Consider the following 22236-nt stretch of genomic DNA (forward strand, 5'->3'; position numbering starts at 1 on the left):
GCCGTATAATCAGTTTTATGACGCCCTATGTTCCCGTGCTTTGGATAACAATGCACTTGTACACGTGTGCAAATAAAACAATTGTAACACTCAGGAGTTTCAGAACAGTTTCCTCATTGTTCTCCTGCTGAAACGCAATTCCCTGCGCCCCTGTGCGATTTGGACAGGCAGATATCCTCACTGGATCTCACAACCCCAGCGGCTGACTCAAAAGAACCGGTCGGTCTTCCTTGATAGACATGCAAAGCCCAACTCGTGACGCGGCGGCACACAGTTCAAATCCCAGTTTTTCTTCTCCCCTCAACCTGGAATTGACGAAGCCCGGAAAAGCACTGTAAACCAGAAGATCTGGGAAGAACTAACCGCTTGCTTTCTTTGATACGACAAGGCCCGCATAGAAGACGAAGCGTCCAACGTTTCTTCTATCGTTGCGTGTCTACCATGCCGTTGCCTGGCAACGATAGGGAGGATACACATCCAGACACACAGACTGATGACGTGTGCCACTGAGCTTGGCGCAGTTGGCATGATATACACAGGTTCGTATGGGGGATAGCCAGACACGCAGGCAGGACTCTGATCGCATTGGCTTCTCTTTAATTCTTCAAAATAAGAAAAATTAAAGTCAGAATTTACAAAATTATGATTTTGCCTGTGGTTCTGTATGGGTGTGAAACTTGGTCTCTGACATTAAGGGAGGAACAGACTAAGGGTGTTTGAGAACAGGGTGTTGAGGAGATTATTTGGACCGAAGAGGGAAGAAGTGACAGGAGGTTGGAGAAAACTGCATAATGAGGAGCTCCATAACTCGTACTCTTCTCCAAGCATAATTAGAATGATCAAGTCAAGGAGGATAAGGTGTGCAGGGCATGTAGCACGAATGGAAAATAGGAATGCATATGGGATATTGGTGGGAAATCCAAAAGGACAGAGACTACTAGGAAGACCAAAATGTAGGCATATGATTAATAATAAAATGGATCTTACACAGATAGGATGGGGCGGTATGACTAGATTGATCTGGTTCAGCAGAGGGACCAGTAGAGGGCTCTTGTGAACACGGTAATGAACCTTCGGGTTCCGCCAAATCCTGGGAAGTTCTTGAGTAGCTGCACAACTGGCGGCTTCTCAAGAAATTCCCTACTCCAATTTAGTTAGAAAAGTGGGATAAAAACGCACTAACCGCTGTGACACGTAGCCCAACAGTTAGTCCAACGGCAGTTTGCTGATGTTTCGAAGAAAAGTAATTCTTCTACTTTCAGGTCCGAAATGTTAGCGGTTCAGGCAACGAAAACGGGAGAGTAACGTATATCCTTGTTTGCACGAGCTGGTTTCATCCTTGAGGATCGAGGAAGTACGTGAAGTCAAGCGGTACACAAGCCATCACATCGTAGCATATTTTATGTACTCCTCACTCTTACGGCCATGAGAACCTCAAACCTCATCTTCCCTGAAGTCTAACAGCTCCATCTGAGGTATATCTGACACGCAACGCTACTTCTCCTCCTGCCTTTACCTGAGTGGATAGACTTCAATATCTGACACGCACTGCTACCTCTCCTCCTGCCTCTACCTGACTGGATAGACCTCAATATCTGTCACGCAATGTTACTTCCCCTCCTGCCTCTACCTGACTGGATAGACCTCAATATCTGACACGCAATGCAACCTCTCCTCCTGCCTGCCTGACTGGATATACCTCAAAATCTGACACGCAATGCTACCTCTCCTCCTGCCTCTACCTGACTGGATAGACCTCAATATCTGACACGCACTGCTACCTCTTCTCCTGCCTCTACCTGACTGGCTAGACCTCAATATCTGACACGCAATGCTACTTCTCCTCCAGCCTCTACCTGACTGGATAGACCTCAATATCTGACCCGCACTGCTACCTCTCCTCCTGCCTCTGCCTGACTGGATATACCTCAAAATCCGACACGCTCTACCTCTCATCCTGCGTCTACCTGACTGGATAGACCTCAATATCTGACACGCACTGCTACCTCTGCTCCTGCCTCTACCTGACTGGATAGACCTCAATATCTGACCCGCACTGCTACCTCTCCTCCTGCCTCTACCTGAGTGGATAGACCTCAATATATGACACGCAATGCTACCTCTCCTCCTGCCTCTGCCTGACTGAATATACCTCAAAATCTGACAAGCACTGCTACCTCTCCTCCTGCCTCTACCTGAGTGGATAGACCTCAATATATGACACGCAATGCTACCTCTCCTCCTGCCTCTGCCTGACTGAATATACCTCAAAATCTGACAAGCACTGCTACCTCTCCTCCTGCCTCTACCTGAGTGGATAGACCTCAATATATGACACGCAATGCTACCTCTCCTCCTGCCTCTGCCTGACTGAATATACCTCAAAATCTGACAAGCACTGCTACCTCTCCTCCTGCCTCTACCTGAGTGGATAGACCTCAATATATGACACGCAATGCTACCTCTCCTCCTGCCTCTGCCTGACTGAATATACCTCAAAATCTGACAAGCACTGCTACCTCTCCTCCTGCCTCTACCTGAGTGGATAGACCTCAATATATGACACGCAATGCTACCTCTCCTCCTGCCTCTGCCTGACTGGATAGACCTCAATATCTGACACGCACTGCTACCTCTCCTCCTGCCTCTACCTGACTGGATAGACCTCAATATCTGACACGCACTGCTACCTCTCCTCCTGCCTCTACCTGACTGGATAGACCTCAATATCTGACACGCACTGCTACCTCTCCTCCTGCCTCTGCCTGACTGGATGTCGTATATTGAAAAATATTTCTGGTTGACTCTGCGACCTGGTAGGACATCTCCGCTTCAATAACATAAAGCAACATTCAGCTCACAGACGGCGGTGAGGGTGTCAGCCTTACACGCCGGCAGGCGACCCTCTAAGCCCCAGGAAGATTCCCGGTACAGCAATACCTCGCATAGTCCGTCTTCGATCGGTCCAGATTCACTATAGTCCGGTTTGTAATTTTCAAAACAAATTAAATATTAATTGAGCAAAATAATAATGAATTCTAAAAAATTAGTACACAAAATTATTTTTAATACATAAGTGATCGGTTTATTCCCTTTATACAGTCAAGTCTCCTTTTGTGCGGTTTATTTGTATGTGGTTTTAAAGTTATGCGATACGATACATATTTCAATTTTTCCTGGGGTTCCCGCTGTATATGTATGTACTGTAACCGTACTTCCCTCGTCAAAATTATATAATTAAGAGTAAGAACTATGTATGCATTGTTTAATACCGTGAGAGACGCTCCATCGGCGAGGTACCATCCCCGGACCTTCTAAGTGTAATTCCGCTATTGTCCTCCTCAGGCTAAGGGTGCCGCTATTGTCCCTAACGCCACCTGTTTACGCCCAGTATCTCATAAACCCATGACCTGACCGTGCGAGACCAGCCGGGAGGGGTATTGGATTACTTGAAGACCGACAGAGGTTTATGGGCATCTGGAAAAATACGAATGTCGGGCAGGTGTCGGGCTCGACACTTGGCTCTCCCCTTTTATGTTNCAACGAGAGGCCAACTTAGACAATGACGACTGTGTTGAAGTGCCTGCACGAGAATTAAAAGCTGAACAACTATAACAAATTATTGGAATGGTTGAAACCTTGTCAGAGCATATTATGGAAGTTGATCCCAATGTTGAAAGTAGCCTTACAATTCGCCGAACGATAAACAATGCACTTCGTTGCTACAAAGAAATGTATGAAGAGAAAAGGCCAAAGAAGAAAAATGTGCAGACATCAATATTGCAATTCTTAGGGAATTGCGGAAAACATGAATGTTTTAAAATTATTTATAATAAAGAAATTTGAATTTATTAATCGCCTTTTATTTATTTGAAAAACGGAGATTTTTTAACCGATTATCATTTTTGTATGTATCCAGTTCCTCGGTTAGTCCGGTTTCAAACAGTCCGGGATATTGGCGGAACCGATTGCCCGGGCTATGCGAGGTATTGCTGTACTCATTTCTGTTAGAGTGCCATAGCGCGGCTGGAAGAATTACGTCAACTGAAAAATTCAGTCACATCGTCAATCGAACCCGCGACCTTCCGTTTTGTAGCACAGTGCCTCAACCAACTACGCTACCGCGTGCCCCGTTGTTATTATTATCTGCAAAAAAAAAATTACGATTTTGCGATGGTACATTATGAACTTTTGGCAATCTCTCGTGTTGGAGAAGGTGGAATGAGATGTAAGGTAAAAAAAGTAAAGTCCTCCTCGCGCTTAACTAATTAAACACTAGGCCCCATGAAGACGTATGGGGCAGTGGAGTATAGAGCCACATTTTCTTGACCTCAGGTGACTTGAATGAGACGTGTAAAAGTCTTCTCCCTGTGTCTCTATAAAGTGACGGGGGACAATGCATGACGGATCTGACCCACGCACCGCCAAAACATGTTTAGTCCACACTACGAGATGAAACATGAGAACCCGACGCAGTGCTCGCTGAACGATTACGAAAATAAAACATGACCTGTATTCAGAAAGCCAGGCATAAACTGAATGGCTGTTACTTCAGTCTAAACCGCTGAGCAGGATTGGCTCCAATTCTTGGTGCGGTGAGACTGAGTCCACTTGCTACTACGGCCATTACTGCATTGTAGCAGATGATGATTGTGGAGCAATTAGTGGAATGAATATTGGCAGAGGAAACCCGCCCCAGCGCCACTTTGTCCACCACAAATCCCATATGACCTGACCTGGGCTTTAACCAGGGCCGTCGCGATGGAAAACCGGAGACTTAACCGCATGAGCTCTGCCGCGGCCTTAATTATGTCTTACTTTATAGCTTTCTGTTTAAAGTCATGCGATCTGAAAAGTCGATGAACAGTATATCGACGTGACTACATCCATTTGACGTCGAGTGCCACCGCGAGGGTGCGCCCTGACTCTGGTTCTGTTGCTGTGGGCACATCGCGGGGGCAGTTCAGTCCCTGCCTACCCTTCAGCTGCTGCGGACGCCTCCAGGTAAGTCAAATCGTACGGACAGACAGAATTTGCCTACTGATTCGTTTGACTTCGACATGTTACAGGCTCTATTTACAAACGTAGACATAATGAATATTTGAATGGAGTAGTTTCGTTTAAAATTAAACAATTTAGACTGACTGTATTACGAACGCACGTTAATCAGAATTGACTGAGAGTACAACAAAAGAAAAGCACCTTCAATTTGTTCAAATTTAATTCAATCAATTGATGAATCATTAGTTAATTACTGGCTGCTGGTAAAATATATTATATATTAATGAACCTGCCTCTGTGGATGGTAGAAGATTTAATCCGGCTAACGTTCGCCCCGAGCCCAGCTTGTAGCGTAGCCGAACCCCCGCCTCTTCCATTCGTTCTTTGTACATAAGATGCACCTTGAAAGTACAATTTTACTTCAAATCCAGTGATTTTAACCACTCCATAGTCCCAACACACTTGTACCCCAATTAGTTAGGGCTGTCGATGCTACAGTATATTTCTTTACACTCCTTTAAGAAACAAATAAACAAAATCAATGAGAAGTTTCGTAAATATAAGAATTCCCTGAACGCTGAAACTTGTCACAAAATTTAAAATATTAAAACATAGACTTCTACAGAATATAATTAGTCTGTTTCTCATTAACACTTCAACAGCCAAACAAATTGCATATGTTTAGGGAGAAATTTTATATTGGTCTAGAAGGCTAACATACATGAGCCCCTACAGCCCTACATATCTCCAAAAGTTCGAAACATCGTCGATCATAATTGCTTCTGTATGGAATATATATAAACCCCTCTCTGATTAAATGTGGAGCTCATCCGGGTTAACCGCTAATCTCGAGTAATTAAGCAAAAGTTAGCCCTAAAGAAAAAAAAAACTCGGGAAATAAATACATGGAAAGTTTAATAATAGACAGCGCTGATGGAAATACAGTAGAACTTGGTTATAACGTCATCAAAGGGACCTAAAAATAGTGTCGTTATAATCGAATGTCGTTGTAACCGAAATGGGCACTTCCACAGTAGCCTTATGTTAGTCACGTAAAAATCTACCAAAAACCGAGTTAAAATGTTGCATTTTTTAGTGAAATACGTAGTTAAGTAAAGACTAACGTAACATTAACGTGGAATTGCCCAAATGTGTAATATCAAAGACATATTACAGCGCTTTTCACTGACAATACACACCGTACACTAATACTGTATATTAAAGGTAGGCCTACTCACCAAATTACAGTAGATTACATCAATTGTTGTGCCTTACTGTACCTAGATACGAGTACAGTAATCAGTTATCTTCATCTGTTTCCTGTTACTTGCCCAATACACACTTTCTAAATTACGTTCAATGTCCATATCAGAGAAATTCAGGAATGAAAATGACGTTACATACGAGGTTGATGCATTTGTGCATGTCGTACTAAGCAAGGTATAAAAACAGTTGCTTTATGAGGAATTAGTTCATACCTTTGAATATTTGACGCAATAGACGAGGTGTCGCAGAAACCGATGTTGCTATAACCAAGTTTTACTGTAAATTAAAAAATATCTCTTCAGCAATTTCTTCCCGCGTCAGAAGCTGAACACCAGGGTCTCCTTCATCCAGCTGAAGCCAATCCTGGGTATATTTGCTTGCGCGGGTTCAGTCTCTCCAGCTGCCCTCAACACAGTCTGAAAGTCCTCTTGCTCCTAAATCCCACGCGTCTTTTTGTCACTAGAAATTTCTCCTTCATCCAGCTGAAGCCTATCCTGGGTACATTTGCTTGCGCGGGTTCAGTCTCTCCGACTGCCCTCAACACAGTCCGAAAATCCTCTTGTTCCTAAATCCCACGTGTCTTTTTGTCACGAGCAATTTCTCCTTCATCCAGCTGAAGCCAATCCTGGGTATATTTGCTTGCGCGGGTTCAGTCTCTCCGACTGCCCTCAACACAGTCCGAAAATCCTCTTGTTCCTAAATCCCACGTGTCTTTTTGTCACGAGCAATTTCTCCTTCATCCAGCTGAAGCCAATCCTGGGTATATTTGCTTGCGCGGGTTCAGTCTCTCCGACTGCCCTCAACACAGTCCGAAAATCCTCTTGTTCCTAAATCCCACGTGTCTTTTTGTCACGAGCAATTTCTCCTTCATCCAGCTGAAGCCAATCCTGGGTATATTTGCTTGCGCGGGTTCAGTCTCTCCGACTGCCCTCAACACAGTCCGAAAATCCTCTTGTTCCTAAATCCCACGTGTCTTTTTGTCACGAGCAATTTCTCCTTCATCCAGCTGAAGCCAATCCTGGGTATATTTGCTTGCGTGGGTTCAGTCTCTCCAGCTGCCCTCAACTCAGCCTGAAAGTCCTCTTGCTCCTAAATCCCACGTGTCGTTTAAAAGTTTGTACTCACCTGCGAAGAGGATTTTAAATTTTTCACATTTCGATCCGGATTAACTGTAACCGGACTGACGAGGGTTTACTGTGTATTGGGAACTTTCCAGTACCTGGGCCAGACATAACACATTTCAACTCAACATTCCCCAGCAACAAACGGTTTCTGTGTATGTTTCCTACCTCCAAGAGCACCCACCATAAAGTACCTGTCAATGCACTGTAGACAGTGCAGAGTCAACTTGTCAAATATGGGCCCCCATTTTTTAAAAGAGCCAAACATTAAATATGTGATAATATGCAACTCATTAAGTGTCTAAGTGGACGGCCTGTTCGTTACTTGACTGAGTCAAGTCAAAGTCAAAGTCACATTTAGACTGACCGTCAGTCAGTCTGTCTTGATGTCGAGCACTGGCTGGGGCTCATGACCAGATGTTTATTCTTATATGACAGTTACTGTCCTGTCCATTTGGAGCGTCCTCTCTGACGAGAGGGCGGGTCTGTCATTGTCAGTCACAGTGGGTAATATTAAGTCCAAAGTTATCCCTGACAGCTGCTCCAATGTAACGGGCAGGTGGGGTCTCCTGCCTGCACGAATATTTCTCTTCCCCTACATTGAGTCGCGCCCCTGCACGTATCCTACTGGTACTCTTTTCGAATTCCGAATATTATTATTGGTTTAAAGGAGCACGCGGTAGCGTAGTTCGTTGGGGCACAATGTTATAACCCGGAAGATCGCGAGTTCCATTCTTGTCGAGGTAACTGGATATTTCAATTGAGCTAATCTTTTCCCTGGGGTTGACTTAGCCTCCAACAGAAATGACTATCAGAAATCTTCCTGTGGGTAAAGGGATGCCGCAGCCTAAGGCTGACAACCTCACCGCCATCCGTGAGCCGATTGTCTATAAACAGTGTGGAAGCCTCGGAAGTCTCTCAACCCTATGGGCCTCCATGGCCTGTTAGAGGGATAAGAGGCCTATAGGGTTGTGAGACGTTGAGGATCCCCATTATCCAGACAATCGGCTAATAGATAGCGGTAAGGTTGTCAGCCTTACGCTCCGGCCGGTAACAGGGATAGCTTTACTTTATTAATTAGTTTAAAGCGCGTGCAGTTGAGAGTTCTAATGCATTCTGAAGTTTTTACGTGCACGGTGCACACTCACACACAGCTGTATAAACTGTATCCAGAGGAGCCAATGCCATACACACTAAGTTGCAAATTATCAGTCTCTCCCCTCATTACGTGCCAAGCTAAGTGCGGAAATTCATACAAGTACGTACGGAGGTACGCGGTAGTATAGTTGGTTAAGGCACTATGCTACAAAACGGAAGGTCGCGTGTTCGAGTCCTGATGAGGTGGATTTTTTTCAATTAGGAATTTTCCTGGGGGATAAAGGGCGGCCGGTGCGTAAGGCTAACAACCTTACCGCCATCTGTGAGCCGACTTTCTAGAAAATGCGGGAACCTGGACGTCTCACAAACCTACAGGGATAGCTCTGCTTCTTTTTTACCCTGGGGGCGTTCCTTAAGACGTTGCAGCTATACTAACAATTCAAACTTCCATACACGCAACTCAAATATTTCCCGAGATTATACCGGATTTTGTATAAGAACAAAATAAAACAGCAATTAATGACCTTATCCTAACTTTTTTTAGTTTCATGTGGTGGGTTGAGACTGAGTCCACTGGGTACGTCAGCCACTAATTGACCTATTTTACCCCCCCCCCGGGTGTTAGATGATGATGATGATGATGATGATGATGATGTTAAATGTGGAGCAGTCGGTGGACTGAGAACTGGCAGGGGAAACAGAAGTGCTCGGAGAAAATCTTGCCCAGTGCCATTTTGTCCACCACAAATCCCGCATGACCTTACCTGGTCTTGAACATGGGACGACATGGTGGGAAGCCGGCAACTAACGGCATCAAGTATGGCATGGCCTAACTTTAACTTTACCTGACCTGCTTTTTCAAACATAGAAACATCGCGGGAATTGTGCCAGGTGAGCCTGCAGGCCAACGCACTGGACTCTCCGATACTGCACACATCGGCTTCAAATGAATCACGTGAACAAACAAAATGCTCCCGGAACGGGTTTTTCAGGACATGAGACAACCAGCTTATATATCCCAATGGTTATAGCCTGTTACTGTTAAGCCCTCACCACACATTCATGACATGGGAGCTCAAAGCCAGAACAGACGGCCGTTGAGTGGTAATGGTTCTGTAAACACGTTTCCACGCGTGACAGCCGCAGCGCACACAAACGCAATAACACAAGAGCTGCTGAAGACGGTGTTTTCTATGTGGGCCGCTTCGATAATATATGCCAGGGACGGATTACGGGATCCGTTAAACTTAGCGGTGGCCAAGATCACGACCGTCCAGGGAATAAGTTGCCGTTGTAGCATACGATACGTAGGATAGGAATGATCTGCTCCGCGAAGCCTGGACTTGTGTACAATGCAAAAAGAAGAATTTTAAATAACAAGCTAAATGTGCGATACGTACACTTGACGAAAGGAAAATAATATTCATAAGAGACAGACCCACCTTCTCGTCAGAGAGGATGTTACATAAGGGCTATGACCTCAAGGGTTCAGTTGTAAAAATCTCTGGTCGTGATTCTGTAGGGTCTTGGGGCCAAGACTTAACTGATTAGCGATAAACAGTCGCAAAGTAACTCTTGACTCCGACTTGATCCTTCACCAGACAACAACCAGTGAAGACAAACCAAGAAGACTTAGTGCGTGCTGTAGTGTAGTGTCTGGATCAGCGGTAGCGCTACAGTAACTTGTAGTTAACCGTTTGCAATAGTCCAACAAATCCAATTACAAATCCAAACCCCGTCTATAGTTACTCGTACAAGTGACATTATATTTTTACTTAGTCCCATGTCAACAAAACGTCACGCATAATAAGACATCATATACAAAGGTATTCAGATTTTTAAATTTCTGTTACAGATTGGACTATGGCCTCCATCAATAATCTTCCAGATGAGATACTTCAGAACATATTCTCTTACTTAAGTATCGAGCAGATCAGATTCCGCGTGAGAAATGTCTGCACTCGATGGAGGAAGCTTTCTGACCGCGATTACATATGGATAAAGAAGACCTACTCTCCAAATAAAAACACCCAAGAAAATGAGATTGCGTTTATGTTGGAGAATATGCCGAAACTGAGAAAATTTCAATACCGTGGCACTCACAATGTCGTAGAAAAACTGTCTGAATGCTGTAGGAAAATCAGCGTCTTAATAATTCCCAACTTAACATTAAATCCGACACATCTCAGATTAACTATGGAACGTCTAACTGAGTTGAGCACCCTTCATATTTTAATTAACCCTGTCACGGAAGGTTCTCAACTCACTAGCATTATTGCTCAATCAGAAACTCTACTTCATTTAGCTTTGCGTTCTCCTAGTACACGATCTCCGGCGGCCGGGGTGCTGAAACCCATCGCGGACGGTTGTCCCAATCTGAAGACGCTGAAATGTGAAGATTTCAACTGTCCTGACAGTGAAATTTGTTACTTGATGAAATTCAAGAAGTATCAGCTTCAAACTTACATTCATCCTGGACACATCTTTGCAGCTCTGATGAAGGCCATGATCGAGTGCACGAATCTGAAAAGCGTCGCCTTCGTGGATGGCGACATTGATGGCAACGTCCATGAACTGCCTCCCATTAATCATACACAGCTACAAAACTTGACTGCGCTCCGACTGTCAAACTGTACAACACGTACGCTACAAGAAATTCCGCTAAGGTTTTTTATTAACGTCTTACCTCGCTTAAATTACATTGACTTACATCATTCAGCCGGGAACATCGAAACAATCGTGAGCGAGATCATAGTGAAGTGTCCTTTACTTAAGCATCTCGATTTGGGAGGAAATAAGGAACTTGGTTTCAGAGCGCTGGAGAATATAGGTTCCTGTCAGATGCTGCAGTGCCTGTATGTATCGAACTGCCTAAATCTGGGCGTCTTGGGTATGATGTGGATTGCTGAAGGCTGTCCCGTTCTCGAACTACTCGACGTGTCCGACATTCCCATGGTGAAAGGCATGTTCCAGCAAATCGTGAGATGTAGGAACCTCAAGAAACTCTTGATGATAAACTGCTTCTCAAAACATGTTGATTTCAAACTTGTCCCACCAAATATGCCCGGGTTATCGTACCTCTACATTGGGGCTAACTATGAATTGCCAACCAATGCCATAAATATACTGCAAGCGGCAATGCCACGCTTGGTTATACACAAAGTCATGGCCCCCTTGGTTATTGAAGAGCACCACGGGATTAAAACTGAATTAATTCAAGAATACTGTAGTCGATGGGGTGTGTTCTAGAAAACCTGGAAATACTTTTGTGGTGGGTAAACAGAATCCGCTTTCTTAACTGTCATAGCGCACAAACTTGAGTCACTGACATCGGCCAATATATGACGCCGCGTAACTGTCATTACCGCAGCGCAACTTTCCTCTGGCTTCCGAACATTGTGATGTACATCAGGACTGAAGAACCAACAATCGAATCATTCCCATACACTGACGTAGCGTTAACTTCGGCACATTAGTAAATATGTTAACAGGAAGCCAATTTTTAAATATTTTATTCTGTAAACTTTTGGTGACATTTCACTACTTCGCTTGTATTGCAAACGTGTGACAAGTAAACAATTACGTATACAAGATCCAGTTTTGTTTAAGAATCGTCTTCCGACTGCCAACCTGCCGAAACCACGCTCAATGTACCCTCCCCTTCAACGTGTCGGGCTGTGCTAGGCACAAAGCGCGGATCCATCTGCTGTGAGAACAATGGTGCCTTGTCAGTTTGTCAGTTATTGAAATGCATGGTTACAGCACCGTCATAAAATCAAAGCTCCTTATTTTCAAAATATTTCGGTACTCAGACGCCGATCCCAAATTCTTACCCATTTATAGGGATCTTTCTTTCGTAAAGTTGGCTACATCAAGTATGCCGCCCTTGTTCGCACAGTAGACATATCAGGGTCTCTGAGGGGGCCTCTCCCATGACTCGAGTGCACAGAGAAGGGGCCCAATACAAAACTCATTCCGAACCAAGCCTATCTGCTCTCTATTCAGAATACCCCTGCTTCGAATCTTTCAATTCCGCAAGACGTCATGAGGTATAGGTAAGTCACGCAAGCGTCTCCCTGTAGAAGCATGTATCATCCGCTGGGGTGTGACGCCGTTCCGCAGAAACAGACTCCCTCCATATTCAGGCACAGTAACTGTCGACTCCTTGGACGGTTTACGACACTGAAGGTGGAAGCAATATGTTCCCCCAAAACATCGGTAAACCTGTACCACGATTACATCACATCATAACCGCTGAAACTTGTGACAACGGCTCTGTCGTTATGCTAACATTATGAACATCTGATGTTCACTGTGGGGTCCGCTCCCGAGTTTGGATGACTTCTTCCTGTATACTGAAACACCTGTATGCTTCGGGTAACATGAGGGTCAAACCACAACTCGTTTGAATTATTTATTTCTACTTGTTTAAATGAGGGCACTTGGTAGTGTAGTTGGTTGAGGTACTATGCTACAAGCCTGAAGGTCGCGGGTTCGAGTCCCGATGAGGTGATCGGATTTTTCAATTGACCCAATTCTTCCTGCCGCACTATGACCCTGAGATCGACTCAGCGTCTAACGGAAATGAGTACTAGGAATCTTCCGGGGGGGGGGGGAGTAAAGGACGGCCGGTGTGTAAGGCTGACTGTTTCATAGGGATAGCTTTGCTTTATAACTATTTGAATGAAGCAATCTGACTACATGTAAGGAGAATGAAAAGCGGCACAATAAGAACTATCTGAAAAGGCATGCAGCTAAAAAAGATATTTTATGTGCGTCTACTTTGTGTTATTACTTTGTTACTTCGTTTTAGAACTGGGGTCCGACGGGACTCGAAACCAAGAACGACGTTGTTGGCCAAGGCCAGCAGAAATTGGCTGAAGAATTTCCATTGTCAGAAGCTGTTAACAAGCAACGATCAGTGAAGATATGGAATACTATAGTGTCCATTGTATCTGTATCGATCTGTAAAAAGTAGCAGACTATCGATAGTATTACAATGATTTGTAGTTACAAGTAATAAGTGTTCAGTACATCCAGTCATCAATGCAAACCCGTGTCTTGTCACTGACACATTTTTTTCTTCGTCTTGCTGCCACTTTGGGGCACTTCTCAGTTTCACTGATAATTTGTAAAGTAGGTAGGTATCCCTGGACGGGTGATCAGCTCGTCGCAAAGCCTTTACCTAAACACACGACTACACACACACACACACACAGAATAAACGCATACACACACCAAACATCTATGCCTTATATGGGATTCGAACCCACGATCCCGACTTCAGAGGAAGCGAAGACAGTTCATGCCCTAGACCGCTCGGCTACTGTGACCGGCGTCACTAATTTATGACAGCATGATATAGTTTTTCGAGCCATTTCACGAAATACCTCCAATTACCCAGCTACGAAACTTGACAACGCTCGAAGTACATCATTGCCTACCTTATGTGGAAAAGCAAATCATTTTAACTTTATTTCATGACCTGTTATCTCATTTAGCGTACATCGGCTTACCGAACACACATGGAGACATCAATGCACTTCTGAATACGGTCACATTGAAATCTCCTTTACTTATGCATCTCTATTTGGAAGGAAACCATCGCCTTCATTGCAGAGGGCTTATGAATATCCGTTCCTGTAAGAAGCTAAAGTACCTGGATGTATCGGACTGCAAAATCGTGGGCAAGAAGGCTATGAAATTCTTTGCCGAAAGCTGTCCGGAGTTGCAACACCTCGACGTGTCCGGCATTCGCATCTCAGAAGCCATGTTCCGGCAAATTCTGAGATGTAGAAACATTAAGACTCTCTTGATGAGGAACTGTCTCAACAAATATATCCGGTTTACTGTATTTCTACGCTGGACCTCTGTTTAGACGCAGAGACGATGTCATAAATGAGATCAAGGAGGCAATGCCACGGTTGGTTATAATGCAACCTTCATACTTCTGCGACAGAAGCGAATATTTACGAAATAAAATTAAGTTCATTGGAGGATACTTTTAGTGGACCGGGTGTGTTCTCGAAAACTTGGAAATAATTTTGTGATGAAACCTGCTCTTTTAATTGTCTCAATGTAAAACCAGTACAATGACTGACACCATCTCATCTCACTGTCTGACGTAACACTTGATGTATATCAGAGTTCATTTGCATACAAAAATTAAAACCTTAATTCTGGGTCATACACGTAACGTTTACTTGCATTGATTAGTAAATCATAATAATAATTAGTAAATTAGTAAATATGCCAACTTAATAAGAAGCCAGTTTTATGCCTTATACTTCACTACTTAGGGTGAACTTGAATTTTACATGTGTGACAAATAAATGCTTAGGCTTATGCATTTAAATTACGTTGATAATAGCCTTCCTTCTGCTATCCTGCGGAAACCCAACTCACGGCGCCCACCCTACGCCGTGCGAGGTGGAAGGCTCAGCTCTAGAATTTCAGTACTCGAGGCTTCTGGACGGATATCAACCCAGTTCAATACAGCACACATGCAGCACATGGGCATTCAATCACAATAAAATCGACCTTCCTCAAAGTATGAATACCTCTCACGTGCCTTACGCCTATTTCTTCCTGTTTTACCACTACAAAGGCAAGCTACTAACCCTTTAGAGCCCAGTGGTTACTGTATGTACCATCTGCTCTGCATTCTACCCACAGAATGTTTATGCGTTTTGTAAGATTCTCACAATAAACAGAGACTGTTTCCCTAAACAGCATTAACCGGTAGGGCTCTGTAGCGTGGCAGTTCTACTATACGGGAGGCTGTGAAGTGAAGTCTGCGATGTTTGTGTGAGTTAAGTTCTGCAAGGGAGGCTGAGAAGACATGTCGCTGTAGTTGTGTAGTTGCGGGATATTCGCCCAACGGTAATGGCGTGAGTGCGGAAAGCTTAAAAATCTTCACTGTTAGAAGCCGTTGCTATGGAACGACTGTTGAAGACACAGCAGGCTGGAAAAAGGTTTAGCGGGTGCTGTGGTGATCTGTGAATTGCTTCATTTCCGTCAATGAATTCCAAAGTATGCCCTCGTTTATGAGCACATGAGTGGTTTTTGCTTTTGTAGTGCTAGGTGGTTCCTCTTACGTGTCATGCGCAACTGTAAGAGGAATCACACAGCACTAGAACAGGGTACAATTTGGAATTATATTTATTGACGTAAGTGCAGCAGTTTTCAACATCAATTTTCGAAGCACTTGATGACGATATGGGTCGAAACACGTAGGGCACCAATGATTTAAAATTAAAAGGGTATTTTAAGATTTTAACACAAGTTTGCGTGTGAGACGATCTAAGAAGCGGAAATAAGTGACGTGCGGCATGATTCGGCAGCATAACATTGTCACAGTAGACCAGTGTGTGGTCTAATTTAAACCATTCTTACAAAAACACTGACTTTAGCCGAAATGAGGCTACCAGACTGGGAAGCACTGTAGAGACAGGATTTGGAAACAATCACTTCCTGTCGCTTCTGTAAATTTAAATTCTTCATCTCATCTCGTTCGACGCAAAATAACATCTTCAGTTGATAAAGTCCCATTACAGAACCCACGAACAAAGCGTCCAAACATAACGCATCTGATGGAACTTTGTTTTCACCCCGGTAGATCTCTGACGTCTGGCCTGCTACCAGACACGGATCCCACATTGCACGTCACTTTCGCACGGAGATGACCGCCAACGATCGTGATTCGCTCGCCCTGGTTCATGGAACAGAGCACGGCTTATAGCTCCAGACTGGAAGAGTGGATTAGTAAACGAGGCCAGACACTCAATAAGGTGAACGCCTCCAATATTTCAAACAAAAAACCCCTGGCACGGCACGCCAAGCGAGCAGAGCTGTAGTCACTGTCACAGTTGAATGAACTGCAGTCACAACAAACACTTCTGTGTGTTCTGTGTCTTCGCTTCTCCTGGTGGGGAAACCGCGGCGGCGGCGACCCGAAGGTCCTCTCACGGCTGTTACAGATCCATGGACAAGCCACCAGTTGCTCAGCCACTCAAGATATTCCACGTAGTCAATGGAAATGGCAGGTTCATCACTGCGCTAACAAAATCTTGGTACTGTTCCCTCTTCTGAGCCAGATGAATCCAATCCACATCCCCCATCCTGTTTCTCTATGAGCCACTTCAATATTATCCTCCCCCTAGGTATTCCTAGTAGTCTACTTCCTTCGGATTTTCCCATCAGAACAACGTATGCAGTTCTCTTTTTTCAGCTCCCATGCGTACTACATTACCTGCCCACCTCATCCTCCTTGACTTGATCATTCTAATTATACTTGGAGAAGAGTACAAGTTATGAAGCTCCTCATTATGCAGTTTTCTCCAACCTCCCGTCACTTAATCTCTCTTCGGTCCAAATATTCTCCTCAACACCCTGTTCTCAAACACCCTCAGTCTATGTTCCTCCCTCAATGACAGAGACCAAGTTTCGCACCCATACAAAACTACAAGCAAATGTATCTGTCTATGGCTCTATGGCCCTTTTGTTGGACCTTGACCGCTATTTCCGTTTCTTAATCCTATACACAGTCGGTAGGACTCCTTGGACGGGGGATCAGCCGTTGCAAGGCCGCTACCCACACACAGAACAACACAAACACAGAATAAACGCACACAAGAATTCATAACTTGAGTGGGATTCGAACCCACGATCCAAGTGTTCGAACGATCGAAGACAGTTCATGCCTTAGATCGCGCCCCCACTGTGATCTGCACAAGCGAAATTATATTGCTTTATATTCTAATTTGTGTTTTTGGAGAGAGACGAGAAGACTAGATGTCCTGGACTGAATGATAGCAAGCGCTGCCCGAATTCGGTCTCTTCTTAATTCCTCCAGAATCAAATTTTGATTTGTTACTGTCGCTCCCAAATATCTGAACTGTGCCATATTTTCGAAGAATGTGTTAACTTTCATCAAAACAATTCCTTTTTCTTACTTCTTCCTTCGGTGTGTGCGGATTAGGCCCTGTAGCCCCCTTCCACTCAGGATTAAGTTCTGAAGCTCTCAAAAGTCGATAGACATGTGGCTCGACGTGGCTTGGACTGTCAGTAAAAATACTGTCACATGCTGGAGTGTCACTATAGTTGGGGTTTGGATTGACAGCTGGATTTACTGGACACTCATACAATCAATGACTATACTTTACAAATTATTATCACACACAAATTAGTGTTCTTAGTCACGGCCTTCACTGCGTTGCTTGGTAGCGGTTTTCAACAGTGGAAGTTCCTCTGTTTCCGAGCTCAAGACCACGTAGGCTGGCGGCCATCTCACACCAACGTCGTACTCTTCTCACTACTGCCTTAAGACTGTCCCGTAGAGACTGTCAGAGTTACTTTACGACTGGGGGTTTACCGCCAATGAGTTCGTCTTGGATAAATGCCCCTTGAGACTCACGACCAGTATTTTTTCCCCAACTGAACACTTGCGGTTATAGTCCTTAAGTATTATCCTCTCTAACGAAAGGATGAGTCTGTCATTTACAATTGCTGCTGGTCCTCGTCAGCGCAGTCATTCTCAGGTCCGAGTCCCGTGGGACTCTTGACCACATTTTACTGTCTCAGATTCGAGACTCCCCAAACCTGGAGGGCTAGCTCCCCGTATTTATATCCCCCAGAAAAGGGGTGGCCCGGGTTTACCTCCAGGCACTGGGTTCCCTTTTCGTCGCCTCCTACGCTCGCAGTGCTACGGTGGAAGTATTCAGCCCACCTCTACAAAGTCAAAGTCACAAGGCGATTGTCAATCAGTAAGTCCTGGTGTCGAGCCCCATCTGGAGCACATGACCAGATATTTATTACTGATTTGTCAGTTACGGTCTTGTTTTCTGTGGGGCGCCTTCTATGACGAGAGGACGGGTGATCGTTATATAGAATCGGCACGGACCACGCAGGAAACACAGCTTCCAGCAGTTACAATATTGTTGCGTGCGTGTCTGTTGCGGCAACTGCCTAGGAATGGTCGTTGTTTAGAGAATCCTTCCCTAGCAATGGCTGTCTCTGTCGGCATCAAAATTCTGGTTTTCAGCAGACATGCCACAATAGTTCTCTGCTTGAATGTTATACAATATGGTTCCGAAGGATTCAGCACAATCCCAGTAGTAGCTGTGTCTCTTGCAGGCCACCACACAACAGCATAAATGGCAAGCAGTTACTGTCAATACAGCATCCATGGTCTCGCTTTCATCTCCCAGCGACAAACGTCACCAACAAAACCGCATATCTTAAAACAAGCGAAATGTTTAGACTGCACGTGCTACATGTGAGTTACGGCTCCTGTCTAAACGTTCATTTGCCTTCGCTGTGCATTTAGCCAAGTGGCGAGCCAGCCGCATGCTTAGACAACACCAGGAATTCTTGCAACGAAAGAGACCCAGGATACATGCTTCAGCTATCTGAGACTATCTTCACACCCCACCCCACCCCACTCCACAGCAGCGGCTGCCAAACGTTTAGGGCAACCGGCCCCTTGGCTCCATTAACTCATCCCCAATGCCCCTTTGCCTACCCTAGCACGCGGTAGCGTAATTGGTTGAGGCACTATGCTACAAGCCGGAAGATCGAGGGTTCGATTCCCGAAGAGGTTATTGTGTTTCTTTTTGTCAATTGACCTAATCCTTCCAGCCGTACTACGGCTCTGGGGTCCACTCACCTTCTAAAAGAAATAAGTACTAGGAATCTTCCTGTGGGTGAAGGGCCGCCTTCCGGCGCGTAAGGCTGACAATCTCACCGCCATCTGTGAGCCGACTGTCTAGATAATGTGGGAGCCTCGACGTCTCACAATCCTATGGGCCTCTGCGGCGTGTTACAGGATGTGAAAATATCTGCAGGGAAGGCCATTTAAATGCGATCGGACGAGTTCAGTTCTCTGTTTACTCTCGCCGTGACATGCATCGTAATGAAATAAGCAGACATGTCTGTTTGTGAGCGGAGTGACAAAGGCGAGTTTCGATTCGAAATTCAGATAAGGACGTTCACCCGGTGAGTTCGCGCAAGCGCACAAGTAGATCCTTAGCCATGCGTATCCTATTAAGCACCATCCAATGCATTGTGAGTACGGATCCTATTGCAACTTCAGCTTCTTCATACTCTGGAATTTATGTAGATGAAGGCATGGAAGCGTGACTTCCACATTTGTCTTCATTTATAACCGAGTGCGTTTTTATGGGACGTGTAGCGTAATTGCTTTCGTTCAGTTGGCACAGCGTACAGAGACAGTGTCCCGAATTGTAAATTAATTTCGTGTCTCAGATGTATTCAGCTAAAGCTGCTAGAGTGTACTGCTGAATAAAGCCACTTTTCGCGCTTGCATTCAGGGACTTTCGCCTGAGCCCGTCACAAGATACGTAACTTGCAGCAGGGGTAAACTGCTTCGGCCCCGTGGGGGCTCCTTTCCCCAGGGCTGAAGCATCCAGAGTGTGATGGTTTCCACCCGCACAGCTCTACTGTCAAGATTAGGAATGCTTGGAGCGAGGGCCTCAGAGAGGTCAGTCACAACCGTGTGCTGTCTTCACCAGTCGTTGCCTGATAACGGCTTCTAACGGGCTGTTCCCGAACTGTTCCCTGCCTAGTTACCAGCTTCTAACAGCACCAGCCCACAATGACCGAACTGCAGCTCTTCTCTAACTAACTTTCTTCACTAACCCACTGATATTACCTCAGTAACGAAATCGACAAGGTCAACATTTCGCGTTTGGACCCCTAGTGCGCCTATGTTCATTACCCTGTACACTTTTATTTAGGCGTATCATCTTCCCACATATAATTTAAATCAAATTAAATAGTAGCAGTTGCTTTCGAGAAAAACGCATTTTTCTTATCGCATGAAACCGTCCAGGCGCCAGCGAGGCGCACGTCGCTACATGCCTGCATGTATACATAAACACATACATACTGTGACGCATTGCCAGGCAACGGCTCAGTAAACACGTTAACGCGTGAGCGGTGACGTCACCCAACAGTAGAGGAAAGGTGTTTTCTGTGTGACCTGTGCCACGCAACAAAAGAGGCACTCTTTTCTGTGCGGGTTCCGGAAATGGGACCTATCTTCGAGTTACCCGTATGGAGTACCTCCACCGTGACCCTGCGAGTCGTAGGAGCCGACGAAAAGGGAAGTCTTGAATATGAGAGAGTAAAATATGATCGCTAGTCCCAAGGGACTTGGACTCGAGAAAGACTGCGCTGGCAAGGCCAGTAGCATATACAAAAGACAGACCAGTCCTCTCGTCAGAGAGGGCGCTCCACAATAACAAGACCGTTACTGTCAAATAGTAATAAATATCTGGTTGTGGGCCCAAGAAGGGGCTCGACACCAAGACGTACTGACTGACTGACCGTCAGTCGCAATGTGACTTGGACTTGGAACTCACTTCGCTTGAGGTCCAAGGTTCAAGAGTAACTGAAGACAAAATAACAAGAAGACGTCATTGTGACTTGAAGCGCTAGTTTCTGTGATGAGATCCGTTGCCAGGAGACGACTAGTGAAGATGGAGAATCCTAGTGCGTGTGCAACAGTGAACTGAAGTATGTGGAACAGCGATATATAATTACAATTATATAATTATTATACCTGAGTGTGATTAAGAGAACTTGTAACCGAAGTGCCAGTAAATCCAATCATCCGAAATAGAACCTGTTATTTTCGCCAGGCGTACCCCACTCCCCCACACGTGACAATATATATAGGCCTACACATACATAGAGACAGACAAGCAAACGGGCACACATTCCAATTGAAGTAACTGAGTAAGGGCTCAGAACGTGTAAATGCATCACAGCATTCAGACGGATTCAGTCCACGATCACAAGGCCTTCTCATCCGTATCACGTACAGTCATACACTCACATAAACGCATTAGTCATACAGAGTGATTCTAAATTATTGTCCGGGTTTCCATGGCCTATAAACGGAAACAACGACCGTAATTTAGAAACACCTTGTACGTGAAAATAAAAGTCGGTAAAAACATTGCATATAATTCCTCAGGTATGAACGGAGTTATGGAGTTGCGGTTATGGACACGAAATCCGCTGTTTGGTAGAACACTGGAACATGCGGACGGACAGACATTCCCATACTTACAGTATGTGTTCTCTTGCACACTGAGACAACCGTATTGCAAATGGCGTAAATCATGTGATAATGTCGAAACACATCTGGCGAAATAAAACGAGGGTAGTACTGAGGAAGACCACAGCAGCAATAAGTTCGTTTGTGGGGGGGGGAGATATACAGGAGCGCCAACTTCCACAGCACCTGCATAAAGCAGCAAAGCAAAAATTCAATTTTAAGTTCAATTCTAGTTTTAAATTAACTTCTTTTCTGTGCAACGTATCTGAGCAACAGAAATATACAGTGCGTACAATCAAGTGCGCGCCGCGGCTGCAATTTGCCGTGAGTCATACCACCGCAGAACGGATGCAACTCCTCCCCGCGACTGCAGTGCTCCTACGCCGATGGTTGCATAATCGGAACCCGAGGTTGCATTAAACAGTCAGTCTTTGTCTTGCTGTGGAAGTGGAGTGGAATGTTTACAGCTGTCGACAGACGGTGGAAATGAAGTTCACTATTAAACAGCGTGTGTTTATTGTCGAAACTATTGCAAGGAAAAACATTTACAGAAAATTCGCACGTAGGTTTCGTCAGAAATATCCTGACTCGCCAGTTCCCACAAAGTCGTGTGTAAACAGGCTTCTGAAAAAGTGGCGGGCCACAGGTTCAGTGAGTGACAAGAAG

The 22236-nt window shown here is 44.9% G+C and overlaps 2 protein-coding genes across 2 annotated transcripts in view; one reads left to right on the forward strand and one right to left on the reverse strand.

Annotated features, from left to right (window-relative positions):
* LOC111864627 (A disintegrin and metalloproteinase with thrombospondin motifs 9) overlaps nt 1-22236 on the reverse strand; it is a 363750-nt gene that overhangs the window by 206953 nt on the left and 134561 nt on the right. The window lies entirely within an intron of this gene.
* Nucleotides 4901-12079, forward strand: LOC117282319. The gene is made up of 2 exons (XM_033751505.1): nt 4901-5004; nt 10342-12079. Exon 2 carries the CDS (start codon nt 10350-10352, stop codon nt 11733-11735), a length of 1386 nt encoding a protein of 461 aa, XP_033607396.1. The 5' UTR covers nt 4901-5004; nt 10342-10349; the 3' UTR covers nt 11736-12079.

This window comes from Cryptotermes secundus, unplaced genomic scaffold, assembly GCF_002891405.2.
Source record: "Cryptotermes secundus unplaced genomic scaffold, Csec_1.0 scaffold145, whole genome shotgun sequence".
NCBI lineage: Eukaryota > Metazoa > Arthropoda > Insecta > Blattodea > Kalotermitidae > Cryptotermes > Cryptotermes secundus.